General features: G+C 39.0%; 1 protein-coding gene across 4 annotated transcripts in view; it reads left to right on the top strand.

Annotated features, from left to right (window-relative positions):
* TAF1 (TATA-box binding protein associated factor 1) overlaps positions 1–22,205 on the top strand; it is an 87,626-nt gene that overhangs the window by 18,042 nt on the left and 47,379 nt on the right. For 2 of the 4 annotated variants that reach the window (XM_075184450.1, XM_075184449.1), the window contains exons 5-17: positions 54–295; positions 8,269–8,484; positions 8,713–8,931; positions 10,044–10,248; positions 10,338–10,454; positions 10,676–10,843; positions 11,006–11,133; positions 14,814–14,921; positions 15,141–15,314; positions 17,075–17,248; positions 17,375–17,479; positions 17,578–17,778; positions 17,888–18,029. In XM_075184450.1, the coding sequence (XP_075040551.1) occupies positions 54–295; positions 8,269–8,484; positions 8,713–8,931; positions 10,044–10,248; positions 10,338–10,454; positions 10,676–10,843; positions 11,006–11,133; positions 14,814–14,921; positions 15,141–15,314; positions 17,075–17,248; positions 17,375–17,479; positions 17,578–17,778; positions 17,888–18,029 (2,199 nt within the window). Of the gene's footprint in view, positions 1–53; positions 296–8,268; positions 8,485–8,712; positions 8,932–10,043; positions 10,249–10,325; positions 10,455–10,675; positions 10,844–11,005; positions 11,134–14,813; positions 14,922–15,140; positions 15,315–17,074; positions 17,249–17,374; positions 17,480–17,577; positions 17,779–17,887; positions 18,030–22,205 lie in introns of all 4 variants that reach the window. The other 2 variants (XM_075184448.1, XM_075184446.1) reach the window with 1 other exon arrangement.

Here is a 22,205-nt window from a genome sequence, read left to right as displayed (position 1 = left end):
GAAGCACACTCTGTACACAAGCCCTGAAAGAGAATTCTACTTATTTTATACAGCCTCTGAAGATGGAGATGGAATAATTCTCCCCTCCATTATCGCTCCATCCTCTGCTACTGTGGAAAAGGTGGACTTCAGCAGTTCTTCAGATTCTGAATCTGAGATTGGCCCTCAAGAGCGTGGAAAAAGTGAGGGGAAGGAGCGAAAGTTGACGTTACCTCTTGCTGGAATAATGCAAAAAGATGCCACCAAATCACTTCCAAATGTTACTGAGCTTTTCCCAGAATTCAGGCCTGGCAAGGTATGTTCCACCAACCCATTATTCTCTCATGTAGTTGGTATAAAGACATGCTGTTGTTGAGAACAAGATTGTTGTGGTTGGGTGTAAACCATCTGTGTTTTTCAACTGCTTTCCTTATGTTCTGGAAATCCTGTAAACTTATGTCTTTAATTTATCGTTTTGTATGTGCCATCCCTTAACTTTTACTAAATACATTGCTTTAGCTTTGACTTTTTTATGTGTTTTTCACTATATATTTACCTGGAAAAGTTGTCTATTTTGAGTAACACCCACATCTACTGTGCATTGGATAAAATGGTCGTTTTCATGTCTTATACAAGAGCAATAAAATAAACAATTCTGCTTGAGTGATTTAAAGTCCTTGGTTAAAAAAGAAAACAAGAAAACAAAAAAAAAAAAACAGAAGGAAATGAGAGAACTATTTATTTAGTAAAGGTTGCAGGAATATATAAGAAATATCTGAAGGCTGAAAACCTTTTAATCGCACACACAACAGTAACCAAATGAAAAGGACTAGTCTATGTAAGATAAATCGAACAATATGCCTAAAATTCTTCTGCATATTTGTAATTTGTATTTTTTGAAATTCAAGGTTGGGGTATTGCTTTTGAGAATCAGTGCCTAGTACCCAGAAAGACATCTGCCTTCCCTTTATTGCTTTGTTGGGATACATCTTTATTCTAAATTGTTTTTTCATTTTGGTCAAGTTGCGTTTCTAAAACTATATTTTCAGTTTCTTTTTATGCAATTTAAACTGCCATAATGGAATATTGTCTAGCCATCTTTTCTAAGTGTTCACTAGAAGCTTGGATATAGGAATTATAATCCATTGGGTTTTTGCAGGGGTTTATTTGTTTGTTTTTTAAATCTTTTAGTACATATCTGTCCTTATTTTATGTAAAAAAAAAATAGGGGCAAATAAATTTACAGAAGTCTTACTGACTTCATAAGACAATTCAGTGTTTTTATCATTGCTGTATACATATAAGGAAAAGTGATTCAACAAATTCCTATCTCCCTTAGAAATAAAAAGAATATAGTCTATAAAAATATGCCAGGACACTAGGCCTTCCTGCCTGTACAGTAAAGTTCTCCCAGAAGGCCATAAATAAGTTTGCAAAACTTGGAGGATCCATCGCCAACATCTTGCAAATAATATCCCTTGTTAAAATAAAAATAGCTGTTACTTAAAATTAACTGTATGCTCTCCAGCAAAATGGTTTTTCGAGTTTACTTTTACATTTTTATTTTTTTTTGTTTTAAAATGTACTCTATTGCTTGAAAACCATGTTTATAGTCTATAACGGCAAGGAACACACCAATTTTAGTAAGATATCCGTTATCTTCCATTGGATATGTGCCAATTAATTTATTATATTGCCAGTAGCCATAAAGTATAATTGATTCCTAGCGACTATCGGTTGTAGATTAAATCTATGCGTTCAGATAAGTTGGCTGTTAGTGAATTTATGCCAGCTACAATAGGTCTCCCTGGGGGATCTTTGTTGTTTTTATGAACTTTGAGCAGCATGTATATTGCCGTAGTAGTATGGATTAATATATTCAAATATTGTGCTATTTCATTGTTGAAAAACCCCTTTTATCTTTTTCATGCCAAGTTCTGAATTTTCTATAGAGGATCAACTTTTGACCTCTCGTAACTGCCTATAAATTTATTTTTCATATTTTTTGTTATCCATAGTTATAACCCCACCCCTTGTCAGCTGAATTGACAACAATCCTGTTGTTCTTTTGTATGGTTTTCACCACTGTTATTTTAAATTTAGATTATGCTGTTTCTTGTTTCTTTCTTTGGAGACTTTTAAAGTCATCTCTGACTAATATATGTTATGAGCGTTTTGTCGCTATCCAATAACGATTGTCGAATCTCGATTTGTGTTTCCAACGCACAAATATTTATTCTCAAAAAGTAGCAGAATAAATCAAGCGAAATAATAATAAGTACAGCCGTTACCCCTCGCAGGTGCTCTGGATCCAGTGAAGTCATTCAGGTCTGTGGTCAAGGTGACTGAACACTACATGAGAGCTACTGCTTATATGCAAACGGAGATACAGTGAAACAATGCAGATGGTATGGCTTGCTTCTATTGGTCCAGGCATCAGGAGGGTCCAATCATAGGCTGATTCAATCTAAGGAATCCAAAGGTGGGGGTCTCTCCAGGGGATGAGCTCTGTTCTTCCCGCCAAACTGCTCTGTTCTTCCCGCCAAACTGCTCTGTTCTTCCCGCCAAACTCCAATTACAATCAGTCCATTAGCATTTGACAGTTAATATCATATTAAAGGTTTATTCCCTAACATCAATAACTAGAGTATGCAATGTGCGATCTCTTCGCCGAATGCACCGAACAGCTGCTGATGTAGAGAGGATTAATATGATATTAGACATGACCCATTTCTTTTAACCTGAACCATATGTATCACTAATATGCATGTAACTTATAATATTACACATAAACACTACTATATTTCGACATAAATAACTATGTGTTGCAACTACGATTAATGTGTACTATTTACAAATGTGTGTGTTGGTGCGAATGTATACTAAAGTGTAAAAACTGTTATTGCCACGTGTTGAGGCTGGATACGCCCTTCCACGCCGTAGCGTGCTCTACGGATAATTTCAGACAAAGACGATCAAGTTTGCTCGATATCAATTGAAATGACTTTATCCAATTTGCTGACTTCGACATATGCAAACACTCTTAAGAAAATGGCCCGTTATATTTGTATGGTTAAATTAAGATTTTCTTTTAAACTTACTCGTTTCATTATTATTTTTATACCCTTTTCTGAAGACTGTATCTAAATTGTTACAATTATATCCTTATTCTTAGAATCAAAACATCTTTTGTTATAGAGCAAAACAAGTTATTTAGGTCTATTGCATTTGTAGCCCTAAACCAGGATTAAGTCAAATTGTCTAACTTTTCTTCAGATAAATGGATGGTTGGGAGTGAGGAAGATCAGCCTAATGAATTCTCAACTGCTTTAGAAGATCCAGGGAATACTTTTTACTTTTCAATGGTGGCACTCATAAATACTGTGTTGTGGACACTTAGTTTTCCATACCTGTTCCAGCCTCTCAATTTTTGTTCAGCTTTAAAAAAAATAGGTTGCATTAAAATTCAAATGCCATATTACAATAGGTTGAGATAGTATGTAGGTGTTCCATAGTCCATTGAGGTCCCAAGTGTTTGGGAGCTTTAAGAAGTGAGGAATGTCTTTGTCCAACAACAGTCAATGAGAAACATCTGTTCTTAGAATTAACTCAACTGCTGCTCACATCTGTCTTCGGCATACAAGTATAACTGCAGTAAAAATACCACATCAAATAAAATGATCAAAATAAGATTAAAAAGAGTACATATATACTTCATGCAAATATAATGGCTTCATCCAAAATGCCGCTGACCACTTGTTAGTAAAAGCCATTGAAAAGCATGCTTAGGAACTCCTCTCTGGCCTTTTTTTTTTTTCCCCACTTGATCTAAATGCTTCAGCCCACTGGGAGATAGCTGACCCCAGGCCATGCAATATCGGTGTCTGCACAGCAAGACTACAGTGTTCTGATTGAAACCTAGGGCAGATAATCCCTATTCCCAGAAATCTTTGATATTGCTACCTTTTTTTCAAGGAAATATCTTGATTGCCTCCTCCAGTTTGAGAAAATTTCACATGCTACTGCAGGAAAAGAGCCCTTTTTCCCCAGAGTTTGTCCTCTTCCCACCTATAAGTTTTTTGATTTTTTATTTTTTTTTATTTGTAACTGAGCTATCTTCTGAAATAGTTTTTTGGACAAAGTCCTTTTCAGATAGTCACATACGAAAGAAAAGAATAAACCTTTTTAATGAGCAGACTCTAAGCCAGATGTACACATTCTCATGTTTATGCTGTCCTCTCCAAGACGGGTGGAAAGGCGGCTACATGACTTTAAATAATTTGGGGAGGCTGCCAAGTGGATCTCTGGGTTCTGGCAGTCCATTCCAGAGTTTCTGCCAGTTCTAACCTACAAGGCCCTCAGTGTCTTCCTCAAGCAGGAGAATTTCTAAATGTAGTTCTTATGCTCGTTCATTCAAGCAATGTCACCCTATGGCTATGTGCTCGTATAGGAGAAGCATTAGATTCTTCAGTTTCTCCTTGAGGTGGGACCCCTATGATTAGTCAGACTACAAATATGCTATTCCTGGGACTTCAGTTTGGCATAAAAATGTTATACCTCAAGAGTAAATATAGGGGGTTCAACCTCAGACAGTGTCACTGTTTGAGTCTCCCTTCCCTATGATTTATCGGGTTTAAAAACTTATCGGCTCTATGATATCAATCTATCTTAATCCTGGACTGGGAGGTGTTCACCCCCAAAGTGAAGAGCTTCAGAGATGGTCTGTCTCACATTGACCGTCCTCAATGTCAAACAATGTTGCAGTGGATCTTCCTTTCACTGTCCCGTATTTCAATGCAGACCTCTTTGAACCATTGTCCGATTTATTCCTGATGTTTCCTTAAAGATGGCCTTTCTCCTCACCATCTGCTCCACCAGGTGGGTGTTGGAGCTGTTTGTGTTATCTTCATCTCCTCCTAAAGGTGTTCTTGGGCTTTAAATTTAATCAAGAGGTAATTTTTTTTCCCCCTCCACCTTTCTGTCTGCCCGCTCCCCCCTCCATATTTTCTGTCTTTTTAAAATTAAAATTCATTGGTCACTTTATTCTTTGCTCGCGGTACACTACTATTCCTTCAGTATTGAACATCTGTTTTTTTGGGGTCTACATGAATTGTCTTAAGCCGGTCTTTATTTAAAGCGTTTTTCAATGAGTCTAGTGTACACAGATTCTGGTGTATCAACCCTGTTTCAAATATTTGCAATTTGCAAAAAGACATATCTTCCCTTCAATTACATTAACTTGTGCTTTACATCTATTTTTGGACAGACAGCATTTTTAGAAATTAAATTAGTTGATTCCTCTCAGGATTAAGATGGAGAATTAAGAGGCAAGCAACCATTATCTTAAACACTGTTGATATTCATTTTTCAAAAAGCTATACCATTTAATTTGTTGATTTAATGTAATAAAGAAGTGAATGATTGTGTCTCTAGCTTGGTATGGAAATGTTATGGTGAGTGAATAAGAAGACAAATAAGGGAATCACTTGCTAATAATTAAGAAACGTGACTTTTAAACTATTTACATTCACTCTTGACCTTAGCCCCCAATCTGTATGGTTAAAAAGTACTTTTAAATGACATTGGCATATTAGCCAAGGTAACTATTTAATTGGGGATAAAAGTAAAAAACCTCCAGTGGTTACATTTAGAACAAGATCCTAGCAATTATAATGTCAATTCTATGTTTGTTTTTGATCACTAATTAACGAGCAAATCTTGTTTAGATGGAATAATAATTAATAATCTTTGTTACTTGTTTATAAAGCAAATGTTATGTACTAAACTAGATAAGGACTATTGGATTAATGATTTTATAAACTGTCAAACACTAGAATATGCTTTGATGTGTCTGTAAACTTTTATGTAGGTTAATCTGTTGAAAGATTGGTCCAGATGCAATAAATGGAATATCAACAAAAATATTTAAAAACATAAACTTTTTAAACGCCTCCTGAAACTCCTAATAGTAAACAAATGACACTGGTCAGGGCAATATAAATGATTTATATGGCTGCAAAAAACATAACACTTGCTATCTGTGCTTGTCCTTGCCAGCCTTCATATGTATGTATTTAGAACAATAAAAATGAAAAATTGGTTCACATTTTAAGCTCACAATCCAATGTGAATGGCCTTTATCTTTTTTTTTGCAAGTACCTACATCTACATGCACTGCAGTTAAAATCATGTACATTCACCTCGCAGCTAATAATGCTAAAATGTGTCCAAGGTTAGGTTGTAAACCACAGCTAAAGTAACATTTTTATAGGTTGGCTAGATACCAGCTAAGTTTTATAATGGTTTTATTTTTTGGGAATTTTAAAGTGTATAAACTGTAATGTTAATATTTTGGTGATTTGAAGTGAGGTAATGTTTGGAGATGTCATGAGGTGGGCAACATTGTCGCCCTTTCCCAATTTGATGCATAGTGTTAGTTTTAACTTAATCCCTTAACAAAGGACCGCCATGGTCCAAAACAGTTGTTGACAGTCCGTTCCTGATGCCTGTAGTTAATCCTGTTGACACTGTGAAGATTTTACATGGATACTTTTAAGGCCTAAATTATTTACATTTATTTAAAGTGCTCTTGTTTGTTTGTTTGTTTGTTTTAATATAAATTCTGTAACCAATCCAGACTGATTATCAGTAAAACAGGCAACCCAGCAGTGTGTACTTATCTTGCACTAGAACTCCAGACATTACCCGAGCTGTGGGGTTCTGGGGTTCTGGGTAATGAATACATACATTTTGATTAAAGAAAATAAATACCCTCCTGAATTGATTATTAAAAAATGTATTGGCCTTTATTCGACATGGCCAACACTGTGCATGGTGCAAACCAGAGGGAAAAAAAAAGTGAATGGGGCAAGGTGTGGTGTGAGCATAATACAGAACAGTTAGCAATCTGGGTGTCACTTGCTATTGTGGAACTAGAAGTCTCAGAATGCTGGGTCTTCTGGTTCCACAACAGCTGCAACGCCGCCGTATGCTTGCATTGTTACAGCTCTTCTTGGTAGTCTCCTGCAAAGTAAGTTCTCATAAACCTGTCCACACATGTTAATTCTCAGGATCTCTTATTTTCTGTGTGTGGAGAAACTACACCACTATGCTGTAAATAGTTTTTTGTTTGGTTTTTGTTTGTTGAAATTAAGAAAATAGCATATTGCTGTTAAATGACATTTTTCTTTCTTTTAAATCTTGTATATTTTTTATTTTATTTTTATGCTTAACAACAGACTGGCTGCTTGAAGACCCACAATACAAGGCAACCCATACACAAAACAAATACTAAACTAATAAATACCCAAACCTAAGAAACGTCTTGTAATGCATGTTGACATAGAATTCACATAAACAATTGCAGTGTAGAGAAAGTGTCTACTGGAATCGTTCTCAAGTAAACAGTGCAAGCTTTACAACATTCTTGTTTAGGCTGCTCATTGTTTCCATTAAGAGATCCAGAACCAAACAGTGAAAATGTGAATGGAGAGCAGCATTAGCCAGCTATTAAATTCTAATGAGTTCCGCAATGATTACATCAGGGTGCAAAATAACAGCCAGCCTGCCTGTTGCGTGAATCTGCAGGGCAAGCAATCTTCATGCCTTGCAGAAATGTCTGGACAACAAACCATTCTAACATCTTAATGCATGTGGTCTCTCCATGTAATTTATCCTCCCATTCATAATTTTTTAAAAAAAATAAAACACTAATTTAATTCCCTTAATACTAGAATACAGAATAGACTTAAATCTGGTGCTCCTAATCAAGTGCAGCCTGCATGCGCCTAGAATCTCATCCCCCGACTCCCACAGTCACAAAAAATATATTTCTCTTTCCTGACATTGGGGGACACTGCGAGACATTGGGGTATAGTAGTGGGTCCAGGAGTCTTTGTCACTTTATTAACTTGCTTTATCTTTTACTCTCCTCCCCTACTATGCCCCTACTCTCCTGTGGTTTCCTCAGTTTATTTAAAGTGACTAGGAGCAAAGGTCACTGGGGAATAGGCTCCTGCCTATACAAAGTTAGTTTTAGCATTTCATTCATTTAGAGACTTCATCAATAAACACATGCATTTTTAGTCTAATATTCATTTCACTTTAAAGAGAAAAATACTACAGAACACAGATGCAAATCCCATTTATTAAACCCCTTAATCCACGGACAAATAGGTCTATGACTGGAACGTACATTCCATACAGCAGTTTGTATATCTCTAGACATTCTAATGTGCATATATGAATAAAATAATTTAGTATTTAACAACTATCAATGTGCCTCTCCAGGTCTTGCGTTTCCTTCGTCTTTTTGGACCTGGTAAGAATGTTCTATCAGTTTGGCGCAGTGCTCGCAGAAAGCGCAGAAAGAAACATCGGGAGTTGACTCAGGAAGTACAGACAAAAGCAGGTGATGAAGCAGAGGCAGTAATAGAGAAGAAATCTTGTTGGGAGTATGAATATGCTCCAGCACCACCACCCGAACAGTGCCTCTCTGATGATGAGGTAAGAGTTTAGTATTGCAACATGTTCTATTTGCCTATATAATGCCTACTTTTTCTAAGATCTGTTTTCTGTATATTTAGGAAGGTACCTCTTTTTACATTTTTTTTTTTTTTTGGCCCCCCCACATTCTACTTCGTTATGTGATAATAATCATGTAAAAAATAACCTAGTGTTGGTAACACTTTTTTTTTTTTTTGTTAAGATTCATAAGCGTTCTATTTTGTGCAGATCACCATGATGGCTCCAGTGGAATCCAAGTTCTCCCAGTCCACAGGTGATACAGATAAAGTGGCAGATACGAAACCCAGAGTAGCAGAATGGCGTTATGGGCCTGCTCAGTTGTGGTATGATATGCTCGGTGTACCAGAAGATGGCAGTGGGTTTGACTATGGTTTTAAGCTGAAAGAAAAAAACGATGATGATGATGATGATGAAATTAAAGAAAAGGTATGTGATTTTTATTTGTTTAATACTTGTACCTAGTCAAAGTATTGCTCTATTCATATTTCTCCTTCTACAATAAGGGGACTGGAAGTAAAATAATTTACGCCTCCCTATAACTCAGCATTCCCAAGCCTCACCTCACTTCTTTGTCCATTGCCTTACATAGGAGGTGGTGGACACAGGGTCATTGTTCTTAATTATTTAAATAAAAATAATAAATGTAATTACCCTTCGAGGGTCATCCTCAGCTGTCTCCTGGAGCTTGGCAGCGGGTGTTTTTCAACAGCTGTATAGAGGCTTGAATCCTCCGATTTGCTAACTTCTCATCTCAAATATATGACTGAATGCTCAACATCATCAATTTGGGATATCTGATGCCCTTTTAAGGTCTACCCCCAAACTATTTCTTTATCTTTTAGGCTCTGAGTTTTTACTAATATCTTCTTGGTCCAAAATGTACTCTTCTCGTTCAGTGATTTTTTTTGAGCCACATGAGGAATGGGGAATTTCCTGCATCCTTGGATAGCAAGGACGGCCTGCATTCATTTTGAAGGACCACTAATTTGGGTTTGGCGGAAAACAGGAGAATGCTTCCTACCCAAATGCTACTGGAATCTGTAAAGTTTGGAGAAAGAATAATTGTTTGGGGATGTTTTTCATGGTTTAGTCTAGGCCCATTAATTGCAGTGAAGAGAAATCTTAAGCTCAACAAGCAAATATGGATGTGACCTGGAGTATACATTCTTTTGGCCATGTAGTGTATAATGTGATGCCTCTCTCTGCTTTAAGAGTGTGAGTTTCTAATCCCACAAACCTTTCTATACCCAGGGTGTGTAATGGGATATAATACTGGTGAAGTTAGAAGTAATATAGTTTTGTTAAATCCTTTTCAGACCAATCTACCCAGTAATGCATGTCTTCTTTTAATTCTGCTTCCCCCCCCCTCCTGCTGGACTACTTGTAGTATGAGGAGGAAGAGTCTATTCTTGTTTATTTTTTCAAGTAACTTGCATCCTAAGCACCATTTTCTGTGCCCCTGCAGCTTCAGAGAAAGAGATTTGACAATAGGAGCAACAAACCCCATTTTATAAATACAGTTTCTAACATTTATTTAGAAAATTGAGGCTGCAGAGGAATCAAGTGAGAGTATGTTTCAAGATGAACACTTCCTGATGGTGACACAACTTCAGTGGGAGGATGATGTGATCTGGAATGGCGAGGACGTGAAGCACAAAGTAACCAAAACGCAGAGAGCTAGTTTAGCTGGCTGGCTTCCCTCCAGTATGACCAGGAATGCCACAGCCTACAATGCTCAGCAAGGTATGCCACTGTCCTTAGCAGTTATTCTATTATAATAGAGTCTGATATATTTTATGATTATTCACTGATTCAAAGAGACTTTCATGCAGGACTAAATCGAAGTGGATCACTGTTGAATCTGCCAACACCTCTTGTACAAAAGCCAAGCATGCCAGGTTCACTGATCTCTTCCAAAGGGAAAGAAAAACACCCTCCTGAACAACAAGGTAAATGCCGGTCAAAGCTTGAGCATAATAATCATGACAAATAGATCCATTATTCTATGAAATGGAGTTCCTAAGCAAAATTAGAGAGACTTTTGACCTTTTTAGGTCGATACATTTGTCACTTCCTGCATCACTAATGATGGTTTCATATCTAATTTTTATGTAATATTATGAATATTGAAGGTGCTGATGCCACTACTACTTTTCCCTTCATTTTGCAGCATCTGTGGAGGATGACCGCCCATGGTTTTCCATTTTTCCTATTGACAATGAAGAACTGGTATATGGACGATGGGAAGATAATATTATCTGGGATGATCAAGCAATGGACAAGATACTTGATCCTCCTGTGTTAATGTTAGACCCCAATGATGAAAACATTATCTTAGGTTGGTAAAATTTTACATACTAAAATATTATTTTACTTACATAGAGTGCTTTATAAAAACAACTAACCACCTTTTATCAAGTGGTTAACCTGAAATAAGAAAGTGGTCTGTGATCTCTGAACATGTATATTTCATTGTGTTGCATGTTCTCTTCATCAACAGAAATCCCAGATGAAAAGGAAGAGACAACATCCAATTCTCCTTCTAAGGAAAGCAAAAAGGAGTCCTCTTTAAAGAAAAGTAGAATATTACTAGGAAAAACTGGGGTCATCAAGGAGGAGCCTCAGCAGGTGAGAGAATAATGATGATGTAGGCTGGTATCACACCTACATTTTATAAACAGTAGATTTTTTTTTAGGAGCACTTCTGAAGCTGTCTGTATCGGCTATGGAAAACGCACTAGGTTTTTACAATGTTTTCACCACTGAGACTAGATTCCAGCCAGTGTTTTTTTTTTTTTGTTTAATCTGCATGTAAATGCTGCATGGAGCTTTCCTGTGTTAGCAGCTTTGGATATGGCTTATCCCAGCAAAGAACAAATCTAATAGACTTTAGTGATTTGAAATATCTGCTGCTTTTTTTTTTTTTGACACCTAAAACATGATTCCAAAATCCAGGTGTGGCACCAGCTTTACTTGCGAGAGTTTGTGGAAGGGTCATTCCATGTCAGTTCACCCAGCCTGGACAACCCACTGACTCAGATTTTCATGAAACTTGGTATATCTGATACTACCACATATCTACCAACCCATGTAATATGTATCTTCAAACTTTGATTGTGCCATCACAATAAATTAATGAGGGACAAGTTTTTCTCTTTAATCTATATAAATTTCTAAATATTCATCAAATGTTGCAATGCATCTCACCATCTCTGTAAGAAACTTCATCTTCAGGGTCACAGTCTTCAAATTTCTCAAGTAGAATGCTTTTTAATTTTTCACTTGGTGAACACAGAGCACTGTCGTAGCATGCAGTATCTGTTATATTTTAAACAGACTAATAAGTAATTAGATCCTGGTAGGTCTCTTCTATATACATTCAAAGGGGAAAGAATTAGAGGTTATTTTTTTTATTCAAAAAGTGGTGCACTAAGATCCCTTAGTGCACCACTTTTTTCACCAACAGGGAACTTAGTGCACCACTTTTTGAATAAAGAAAATAACCTCTAATTCTTTCCCCTTTGAATGTATATGTACATTTAAAGGGGAATCTCAAGTAAACTTTATAGGATATAGAGAGTTCCCGTAATCTGTGCGATAGAAAATCTCCTTTCAATAGGTCTCTTCTATATGACAGACATAAAGCAGAAGACTTACATTCTGATAAAATGTACAAACGCATACAAAATGTGTTCCAGAGGACACTGCCAACACGCACCATTTTGGACGCAGCATCCAGAATTTCGAGAAGCCTATTTTAATGCTAGGGTATACCAAACTAAGAGGGGCAAGTGGGTCTTATAGGAGTCATTTTTATGAGGAATGTAATGGTGGTGTTTAAAATTCCAAAAGGGAAACACCAGGGGGTAAATGTATTATGGTCCGGTTTTTTCAACTCGCCGCAAATCGGCCAGTTAACAGCTGAAATTTACTTGTAAAGTTTGGCTTGTAAAGGCAAGTTTATGACTAATTAGTGAAAAAGAGAAAATGTGTTGTGTTTTTTGTTTGTTTTTGTTTTTGTTTTATTTTTGGTTTTTTTTTTAATGTTTTATTAAAATTATTTCTCTTTTATAGTCTTTTAAAGTATGCTTGAAGGATCAATTTTTATTTTTTTTTATATTTTTTTTTGTTAAAAAAAAAAAAAAAAAGGAACAAGTTAACTCCTTTGCCTCAGGTTGATAATGCTTATTGAACACAAATATTTTCGTCTAAGAAAATTCTTGATTGTTGAACTAAATGAATTTTTAATGACTCTCAGGCAGGATTAATAAAACGTTTTTCTAGGAATCCCCATATTATGATTGACAAAGCATAAAACTTTCAAAGTGATTTGTGAATTAGGCACTGAGATGTGGATTTCTTTGGAACATATCACACTGAAAACGGAGAATCAGGAGTGGCATTTCTGAGCAATTTTACATAACTTTGGCCCCCTATATCTTAGAACTTATGAAGCCCAGTGAAGATAAATTGTACATGGGTTACTAGATATGTGGTAGTATCAAGTGTACCAAGTTTCATGAAAACCTGAGTCGGTGGGTATCATGGCTGGGTGAATTAACAAGGAATGACCTGGAACAGAAATGGTGTCGAGACATATGACAGGTGGGCTAACGGAGATGGAAGCGTACTAAAATCATAAAGCATCTGGCACAGCTGTCTGTTAATGTGCATCTGTTGCCTATGCAAGGTAGAGCAATGTATTGACTGAACCATATTCCTAAGAATGCAGCCTGTTAATGCACTGGGAGTGGGTGACACTTATTGAAACAAGTGTTAGATTTGTAGGTTGTGTTCAATTTTTTTATTGTTGTGTATTTTGGGACACTTAGTTTAATTTTCATTTATTTATTATTTTAATTTAATTAGTCAGTAGTGCTAAACTCTTTTAGCTGTTCTCATTAAACATATACAGTATAACAATTGTCATTGTCACTGTAGAACGTGTACATAGCATATAAAATCTACATATGAAGAACCAGCTCATTTAAATTACTGGTTTGAAAGGAATTACAAGTTAAAAAGATAATCTTGAAGGTTGGTCTTAAATTGTATAAATACCATAGACCTCAAATGATGTTGATTTATATTAACATTGGTGAGGCTGGGATCTCCTTGCCCCCAAACCCAGTGCGCCTTGTATATACTATAAACATGCATGCCCTATTTTATTGCTAAAACTAGAAATGTGTATATATAATAGGATAAAATCTCTTCCACAAAAAATCCTTTGTCATCAACTGGATCAGTGGGTTCTGGCGATGTCCTCCTGAGCTCTGGGAGCTAGAGAATGCAAAGATGAGAGTCCTCGTAGTAACTCTGCAGGGTTTTCCTCAATCCTGTAGAAGCCTGTGTAGAGAAGGGGACACACACTATTCGGGCTGCTGCTTGCTGACTCCCAATGTGAGAATTGTGGAGCAGTAGCGCTGGAAGGATTTTAATGAATCTAGCCAGTGCACTGTACCCTGGAACGCCAAGGCGAACAAAGCACCACAGTCAATGTCAAAGGGCAGTACTGGCTGCTGTTCAGAGTTTTGGAATTCTATTCCCTTGGAGCTGTGTTCAGCTTGAAAGGTAAACCAGAACTTGGGGGGGGGGTCACAAATCTTTGAAGTAGTTTGGACGGGAGATGTAAAACCTCAATCTACCTGGGGCAGTGCGTCCAATCGGGATCTGCCCCTGGGCACCAGCATTTGGGTAGCTATAGAGGCAGCAGCTTTGGGCTTGATTTTATACCAGTGCTTCGCTCTGGCTGGCCAACGACTTTGAGAGCTCCCTCAGTTCGCTTACATCCAGTCATCTGGCTATTCCCGGCTATCTAGTCCTTCTGTAATAGGATGTGTAACCTGTCCCCATTCTCTTTCCCAGTAATTCCATTGTTGGTCAACCTGGCCTTCCCTCCAAGCCTCTCATCCCATATGGCTAAAACTTGGTCTAGTGCAGGTATACTGTTTATAAAGAACCTCCTGAGGTCAAGTGTGTTTCCTCAAGTCTCTGATTTAGATAACCTGTCTGAACTCTCAAAGCAACAGTTCCACCAGTACCTGCAATTAAGACAAATTTATCATTTAGTTAAAAATCCATTCCTCCAATAGACTATTGGGGACACCAGGATAAGTTGTGTAGTATTTCCTTTGTCTGTTTTTGGCCCTTCAGGATGCAAGACAAACCTGCTTACTTCCTAGCTACATTGACAAAGATGCACAGTCACCAATGTCTTACGCTACCCACACTGTTACTATTAAGGTCTAAAGTTGTTGGAAGCTTTATTCTAAGAGACTTTTTTTTTTTTTTTTTTTTTTTTACAGAACATGTCCCAACCAGAGGTAAAGGATCCATGGAATTTATCCAATGATGAATTTTACTATCCCAAACAGCAGGGCTTACGTGGAACATTTGGTGGAAATATCATCCAGGTAACTGTAGCACTGAAGTACCCTATTTCATACTAAAAGCAGCTTACAAATATATGTAAACAACTGGTATGAAACAAGGCAAGATGTTCACAGTTTACCTAAACCATAATATTTTTCCAGCCTAACTAGACGGTAGTGGGACATGAAATACTTGAATGATTGTTGAAGTGACTGTAAATATTGTCTTTATTCATCACATTTTTTTCATTCACCTGGCAGCACTCTATCCCAGCAGTCGAGCTCAGGCAGCCCTTCTTCCCAACACATATGGGTCCGATGAAACTCAGGCAATTCCATCGCCCTCCTTTAAAGAAATATTCGTTTGGAGCCTTGTCACAGCCAGGAGCTCACTCTGTTCAGCCTTTGCTAAAACACATCAAGAAGAAGGCAAAGGTAATTTCATTACATCATGGTAGACAAAAGTGGTCCAATCGTTAATATGAAGGGAAAACATTCTATGGTACAAAAGTGACTAAATTAAATGTTTAAGATAACTTGAGACTTAATACCATAGTGATAAGAGTAAACATATTTTTATTTTAGTATGGTTTTTAGCCAAAATAATTATTTATTAAACTACAGAAAATATAGCTAGATTAACTTGAAAGATTTAGTGCTGTTTGTTTGAATGGATTATTATGTTGGCCCTGTGTAGATTCTCAATTCTCAAACGACCATTGTTAGAATAGTGACTTTTGAACTGTCGCCCTCTAAAATTACACAAATTACTGGAGTAAGCTTAAAATTCTGTGATTTTTTTGAAGTTCTGTTTCCCTGTCTACAATGTATTGCAGAGATAATAATTGAATATGGTGTTCACACCTCAAAGATGGCTACAGCGTCACACAAATGTAACTTTTTGTTTGTGAACAGGTTTGATATTTAGTGGGCCATTCATTTACAGTTCTCTGCAACTGTATTAAGGTCTGTTCTTTTCCTGCCTTCTCAATGTGTTACAGATATACCACTTATATATTTCTAGATATTGCCACTGCTATTAATGCATAAATATATTCAACTGCAGATCTCCTTCCTTGTGAAGTAGTTAAAGGTAGTGGCAATATACTGTATTTAAGGACTTTTATACATGGGCATTTGACTTGGTGAATGCAGCTTAACTGACACTGCAAATAGGGGTGTTGTTGAAAGCTGAGGAAGGTTCCTGCATTATAAACAAGTGATATGGACACAGCATGTCTTTCATTCATACTCCATTCAGTGTACCATGATAAAGCTGACATGTTTATAAGCACTCCTCAACTTGTGTTCATTTTAATGTTGACATATTGCAATTCTAGTTCCCTGTCAGCAAATTAGAGGTTGATCTCGCTAAGAAGATAAGGATAGTTATTGGCAGTGTATGTAGCACATGTGTCCTATTCTAAACAGTATCAAATTGATGATTAAATTGGCACAGAAATAGCACCATTCCTAGGCTAAAGACAGGGACGTCACTTTATTAACAATGGGAAACAAGAAAACAATTAGGTCTTTTAGGTTTTGGTATTCTTGGTTTGGTGCACTTCATGTCCCTATGCATCAGTTAAATGGGACACCAAGATAATGAGTGAATAGGGTTGGTAGGTAGCATTGGCAATCAGACAATGGGTGTTGGTAGGAAGCACTGTTGTCTATTGTGAATGTTTATTTTGTGAATGGTAAATAACATTTGCCATCTTCACTTTGGATGTCAGATCAACTTGTTTTGCAATTTAACGATATCCTTAGGTTGGTTGTCTAATAACCTCCTTTTACTTTCCTAATTTTGCAAGCTGGGGTCTGTAATATATTTCCAGCAGGGATAGATATCAACCATCTACCAGATAGGCCCAGGAAACGGAGACCTTGGGCCAGTACTAAGTTCTTGTGGAGAAACGATGATGATCATGGTTGATCTGTGGTGGTGATCTGTCTTTTTTCTGACCTGCTCCAGAATTTGGAACTGCTGCCAACCTATCTTCTTTTTAATGGTGCTGCATTCTTTTAAACTCAACCTTTGACAAATTAACATATACCTTGTATTCAGTGTTCTACAAAGCTCACTGTCACTGTCCACAATATATTGTGGATTTATGTCAACCTAGCTTCTTGTACAATTTGTATTTGATATATCTTGTACATGTCCTCCATTTTTTTGTGTGTATGTGCACCAGATGAGGGAGCAAGAGCGCCAAGCCTCTGGAGGGGGAGAGATGTTTTTTATGCGTACTTCACAAGATCTCACCGGCAAAGATGGCGACCTCGTTCTGGCTGAGTACAGTGAAGAGAATCCACCTTTAATGATGCAAGTTGGCATGGCAACCAAAATTAAGAACTATTACAAAAGGGTTAGTTTCTTTATCTTTTTTTTTTTTTTTTTTTTTTTTTCTTCTTCTTAATCTTGATGATCAAGGAAATGCAATAAACAATTTAGTGTTTTTTTTAACCGGTCAGATGGTTTATTTTATCCATAGAAACCAGGGAAAGACCCTGGAGCACCGGACTGCAAATATGGAGAGACTGTTTATTGTCATACTTCACCATTCCTAGGCTCTCTGCACCCAGGACAGCTGCTACAGGTAAGAGCAGACCAAAATGAAAGTTTGAAGTTTTCTATTTATGAGCTTGCTGTGCTTATCATCTTTTTTGTTTTTGTTTTGTTTTTTTTCCCTTTTAGGCTTTTGAAAATAATCTGTTCAGATCTCCGATCTATTTGCACAAGATGCCTGATACAGATTTTCTTATTATTCGTACTCGTCAAGCCTATTACATTCGTGACTTGGTGGATATTTTTGTGGTTGGGCAGCAGTGTTCCCTTTTTGAAGTTCCTGGTCCTAACTCTAAACGGGCAAACACTCATATCCGTGACTTCCTGCAGGTATGTGGCCTGTACTCAAGATGGTTTGATTGCGCACAGTGCATGCATTACATATTTTTTGCACAAACATGCAAGCGTTACAAATAACTTTATTAAAATTCGTTTCCAGGTGTTCATATACCGACTGTTTTGGAAAAGCAAGGACAAGCCCCGTCGGATTCGTATGGAGGATATCAAAAAGGCTTTCCCTTCTCATTCTGAAAGCAGCATTAGAAAGAGACTTAAGCTCTGTGCTGATTTTAAAAGGACAGGTAAATAAACTATATTTCTCTTTCATCCTATCTGGGGGACACTGCTACCATAAGTTGTGTGAGGGGAGGAGGAGTTTGGCACTTAACTAGTTAACTGTGTTAATGTATGGTGCCTACAAACCCCTCCCCTCTGCAATCCCCCTGCAGCCTCCAGGGAGTTGGGCTTAATTATGCTAGCAGTCATAATTAGTATAGTTTTTACTATTTTATTTAACTGATTTTCTTTTCTTTTTTTCTTAACAGGAGTGTTGATGGGCAGCATGGTGGCTAAGTGGTTAGCGCTTCTGCCTCATAGCACTGGGGTCATGAGTTCAATTCCCAACCATGGCCTTATCTGTGCAGAGTTTGTATGTTCTTCCCGTGTTTGCGTTGGTTTCCTCTCACAATCCAAAAACATACTAGTAGGTTAATTGGCTGCTATCAAATTGACCCTAGTCTCTCTCTCTAGGTCTGTCTGTGTTTGTATGTTAGGGAATTTAGACTGTAAGCTCCAATGGGGCAGGGACTGATTTGAGTTCTCTGTGCAGAGCTGTGGAATTAGTTGGGCTGTATAAATGGTGATGATGATGAGTATGCTCTGTCCTATATAGAGCACACTAGTTCAGTGAAAGGGGGCAGCTGTAAGACATTGAGAGCTCTACTGCTCTCACTGACAGCAGGAGGTTCGTTTATATCCCCCTTCTCAGTGTGATAAGCAGCTATAAGCGCTGTCACACTGATCTTTATTTGCCCAGCAGTGGAGGCTGCCATTAAGTAGTATAAAAAGTCCTCCCCGCAGAGAAAGGAGGGTGGGAACTCTGTTACATGTTGCAGTAGCCACAACGTTGGCAGAGGAGCAGGATTCTAGTGATTACTGCCTATTAAAGAGGCAGTAAATGGCCAGGCTGGAGTCCGCTAAAACAATAGAGCTCCCCCGCCTGCACAGACAGTGTGGACTCTCCTCAAGGTGCCAAAAGACTGCCCGGAAAAGCACACCAGCTACTATGAGACAGACAGAGCCGCTGACAGACTTTTCCAGACATCTTAGCCTTGGGAAGGCTAAGTACCAAAAAAATCTAACTTCTTTTTCTATACTCACTATAATTTAAATAGGGGTGTATTAGAAAATGTATTTCATGCAAATAGATTTATAACATACAATTCTACTTGCATAGATATTCTGTTGTCTCACACATAGCCTTAATAGGGATACTATATTTTGACTTCTGACTATTTCTTGTGTGATTGCCTGTATTACATTTTATTACATTTTAAACATACTAGTAGGTTAGTTGGCTGCTATCAAAAATTGACCCTAGTCTCTCTCGCTCTCATATGGAATTTAGACTGTAAGCTCCAATGGGGCAGGGACTGATGTAAACGAGTTCTCTGTACAGCGTTGCGGAATCAGTGGCGCCATATAAATAATTGGTGATGATCATGATTGCTGCACTCTGTTACCTTAAAATGTCTGACAAGGGTAAAGCACCTTGTGCTAAATATTATACTTCAAGTTGGTTAAAGTTAAACTACCCATTGAACAGCAGGACCCAGGGGCGCTTTGTACTGACTGCGGTGGGGCTCCCATAGTAACGCAGGCACAGACTAACGCCCTAACTATAACGGAAACACCAGCGTGGGCGGCTGCCCTAACGCAGGGGGTTACCACATTGGTACTACTGCTTTATAAACCCACAGAAATTCCAGCAGTTGCTGTGGTACTCCCTTCAACCTTCTGGAACGATGGCTCCCCCTTAGTTCAGGGGGAACCAAGGGGACTGCAGAGTCTGTTGTCTCTGGATAAGCGGGAGATCCATCCGCACTACCATCTCAGGCCCCCTTACGGGAGAACCGGCTCGGTCTGCAAGACATTTACCTCAAGAAAAAGAGACCCAGATCCTCTAACACCCTTCTGTCACTCTCTGAATAGGAGAGATCCTCAGAAGAGGAGGGTGAGGTTTTAAAAGATTCCGATTCCGCACAGGTTACATACACAGAGGAGTCTCGCAGACATCAGGGGATTGATGGACCTGGTGGTAGCCGTGCGTCAGGCACTGGGACCTCTAGACATAGAGGAGACTAGATCTACAGATCGTAGTCTATTTAAAAAGGTCAGAAGATGGGCGATCCGTTTTCCTCCATCTGTGGAGTTGAAATAGATCGCAGAAGCATCCTGGAAACAACCTGACCGTAGGTTTGTTATTCCATGAAGGAACCTGGCTTTATACCCGCTACAGGAAGATGATCTAATTTGTTGGGAACAGGTCCCAAGGGTGGATACGCCAGTGGCACGCTTGGCTCGAAACACCATGCTCCTTGTTCCAGGGACAGCATCCCTGCCGGACTCCACTGACCCCAAGATAGAGGCTTTCTTAAAGTCCATCTACACGGCAGCAGGTACTTCATTCAGACCCATGTTTTCATCAGCCTGGGTTCCCAGAGCTATGGAAGCATGGACTGACCAGTTGGCTACAGCTTTGCAAGATTCTGACTTACTTCCCATGGCCCTTCATCTCAAGGAGGCTTCAGGGTACGTGTATGAAGCTGCCCAGAACGCAGCTTTCATTTCCTCCTCGTTTCAGCAACAGCAGTAGCGGCAAGGAGGGCCCAATGAAGTCATGGGATGCGGACACTGAATCTAAGAAGTCCTTGGAGTCCCTCCCTTATTCCAGGGGAGTGTTGTTTGGCCCGGAATTGGACAGAATAATTTCCCAGGCCACAGGAGGCAAAATTACATTCTTAGCAGTCAATGTCCCAAAGCCTAGGACACCCAGGTTTGGCTCATTTATACAGCCTATTCGAGGGGGCCCATCTGGCAGGGGCCAGACACTCGGGTCCAGACTATCTGGCACCAGAGGACATTGGCACGAGGTAGGTTTTCCTCCTCCTCCACAAGTCGTCCCTTTTCTAAGCTCCCGGATAAACCGGCAGCATGATGCCCACTCCCCCCTTCTAGTGGGAGTGGGGGGACGTCTGATTCTGTCCAGAGATCAGTGGGCAGAGTCCTCGAAGGACAGTTGGATTTGCGGGATCATGACGAGGTTGCATAATAGACCTAGTGGGCCCAGCCCCTCCTCTGTTTTTTGCAACCAGCTTGCCCCATCACCCACAAAGAAGACATGTAATGCTTCTATGTGTTGTCTCTCTCTTCTATCTGCAGGAGTTATCCGAGACAAAAGACCAAAAGAGACAAGGGTTCTACTCCAACCTCTTTTTGGTCCAAAAGCCGGATGGCTCCTTCCATCCCATCTTAAACTTAAAACAGTTGAACCGTCACCTGCAGGTGATCAGATTTCGAATGAAATCCCTGAGGTCAGTTATCAACGGACTGTAGGCACAACCAGTACATAGCATTGATAGACATCAAAGACGCCTAACTCCACGTTCCTATCTGGAAGCCACATCCGGCTCTTCTCAGATTCACGGTAGGATCTTCTCACTACCAGTTTAGGGCTCTCCCATTCGGCCTTGCAACTGCACCAAGGTTGTTTACAAAAATTAGGGCGGTGATGGTTATCTGCATTCCAGAGGTGTGCAATTAGTGCCCTACCTGGACGATTTACTAATCAAGGCTGCTTCGGCTCACCTGCTCAGACAACATCTTCAGCTTACCATCAGGATCCTGGAGAGGCATGGGTGGCTCATAAATCGCCCCAAATCCCAGTTAACCCCTTGCCAGGGAATGACTTTTCTGGGACTGATAATGGATACCAACAATCAAAGTATTCCTTCCAGAGAACAAAATATAATCCCTGCAGACTCTGCGATTCAAGTTTTGTCCTGCTGCAGACCGTCGGTCCTCTTATGCATGCGCCTATTGGGAAACATGGTGTCGACCTTCAAGACTCTCCCTTATGGTCGAATCCACTCTCGTTGCTTCCAGTGGGACCTCCTAAAAGAAATGGTCAGGATGCCATCGGAAGTTAGAACGTCAATTAATTTGCTTGTCACCGGAAGCAGGACAATCCCTCAGATGGTGGATAGCCGGGTCAACTTGCTAGTCGGCAGGTCCTTTGCCCCATGGTCTTGGATCTTAATATTCACAGACGTCAGCCTTCAGGGGTTGGGGGGGGGGGGGGGCTGTGGCTCTTCATCTGAGACTTCAAGAGCTCTGGTCCGCTCAGGAGACCCCTCTCCATCAAGATACTGGAACTAAAAGCCATGTTAAAGGCCTTACAGGATGCACATTCCATCTTT

This window comes from Mixophyes fleayi, chromosome 9 (genome assembly GCF_038048845.1).
Source record: "Mixophyes fleayi isolate aMixFle1 chromosome 9, aMixFle1.hap1, whole genome shotgun sequence".
Classification (NCBI taxonomy): domain Eukaryota; kingdom Metazoa; phylum Chordata; class Amphibia; order Anura; family Limnodynastidae; genus Mixophyes; species Mixophyes fleayi.
This window is presented reverse-complemented; position numbering and strand designations above follow the sequence as displayed.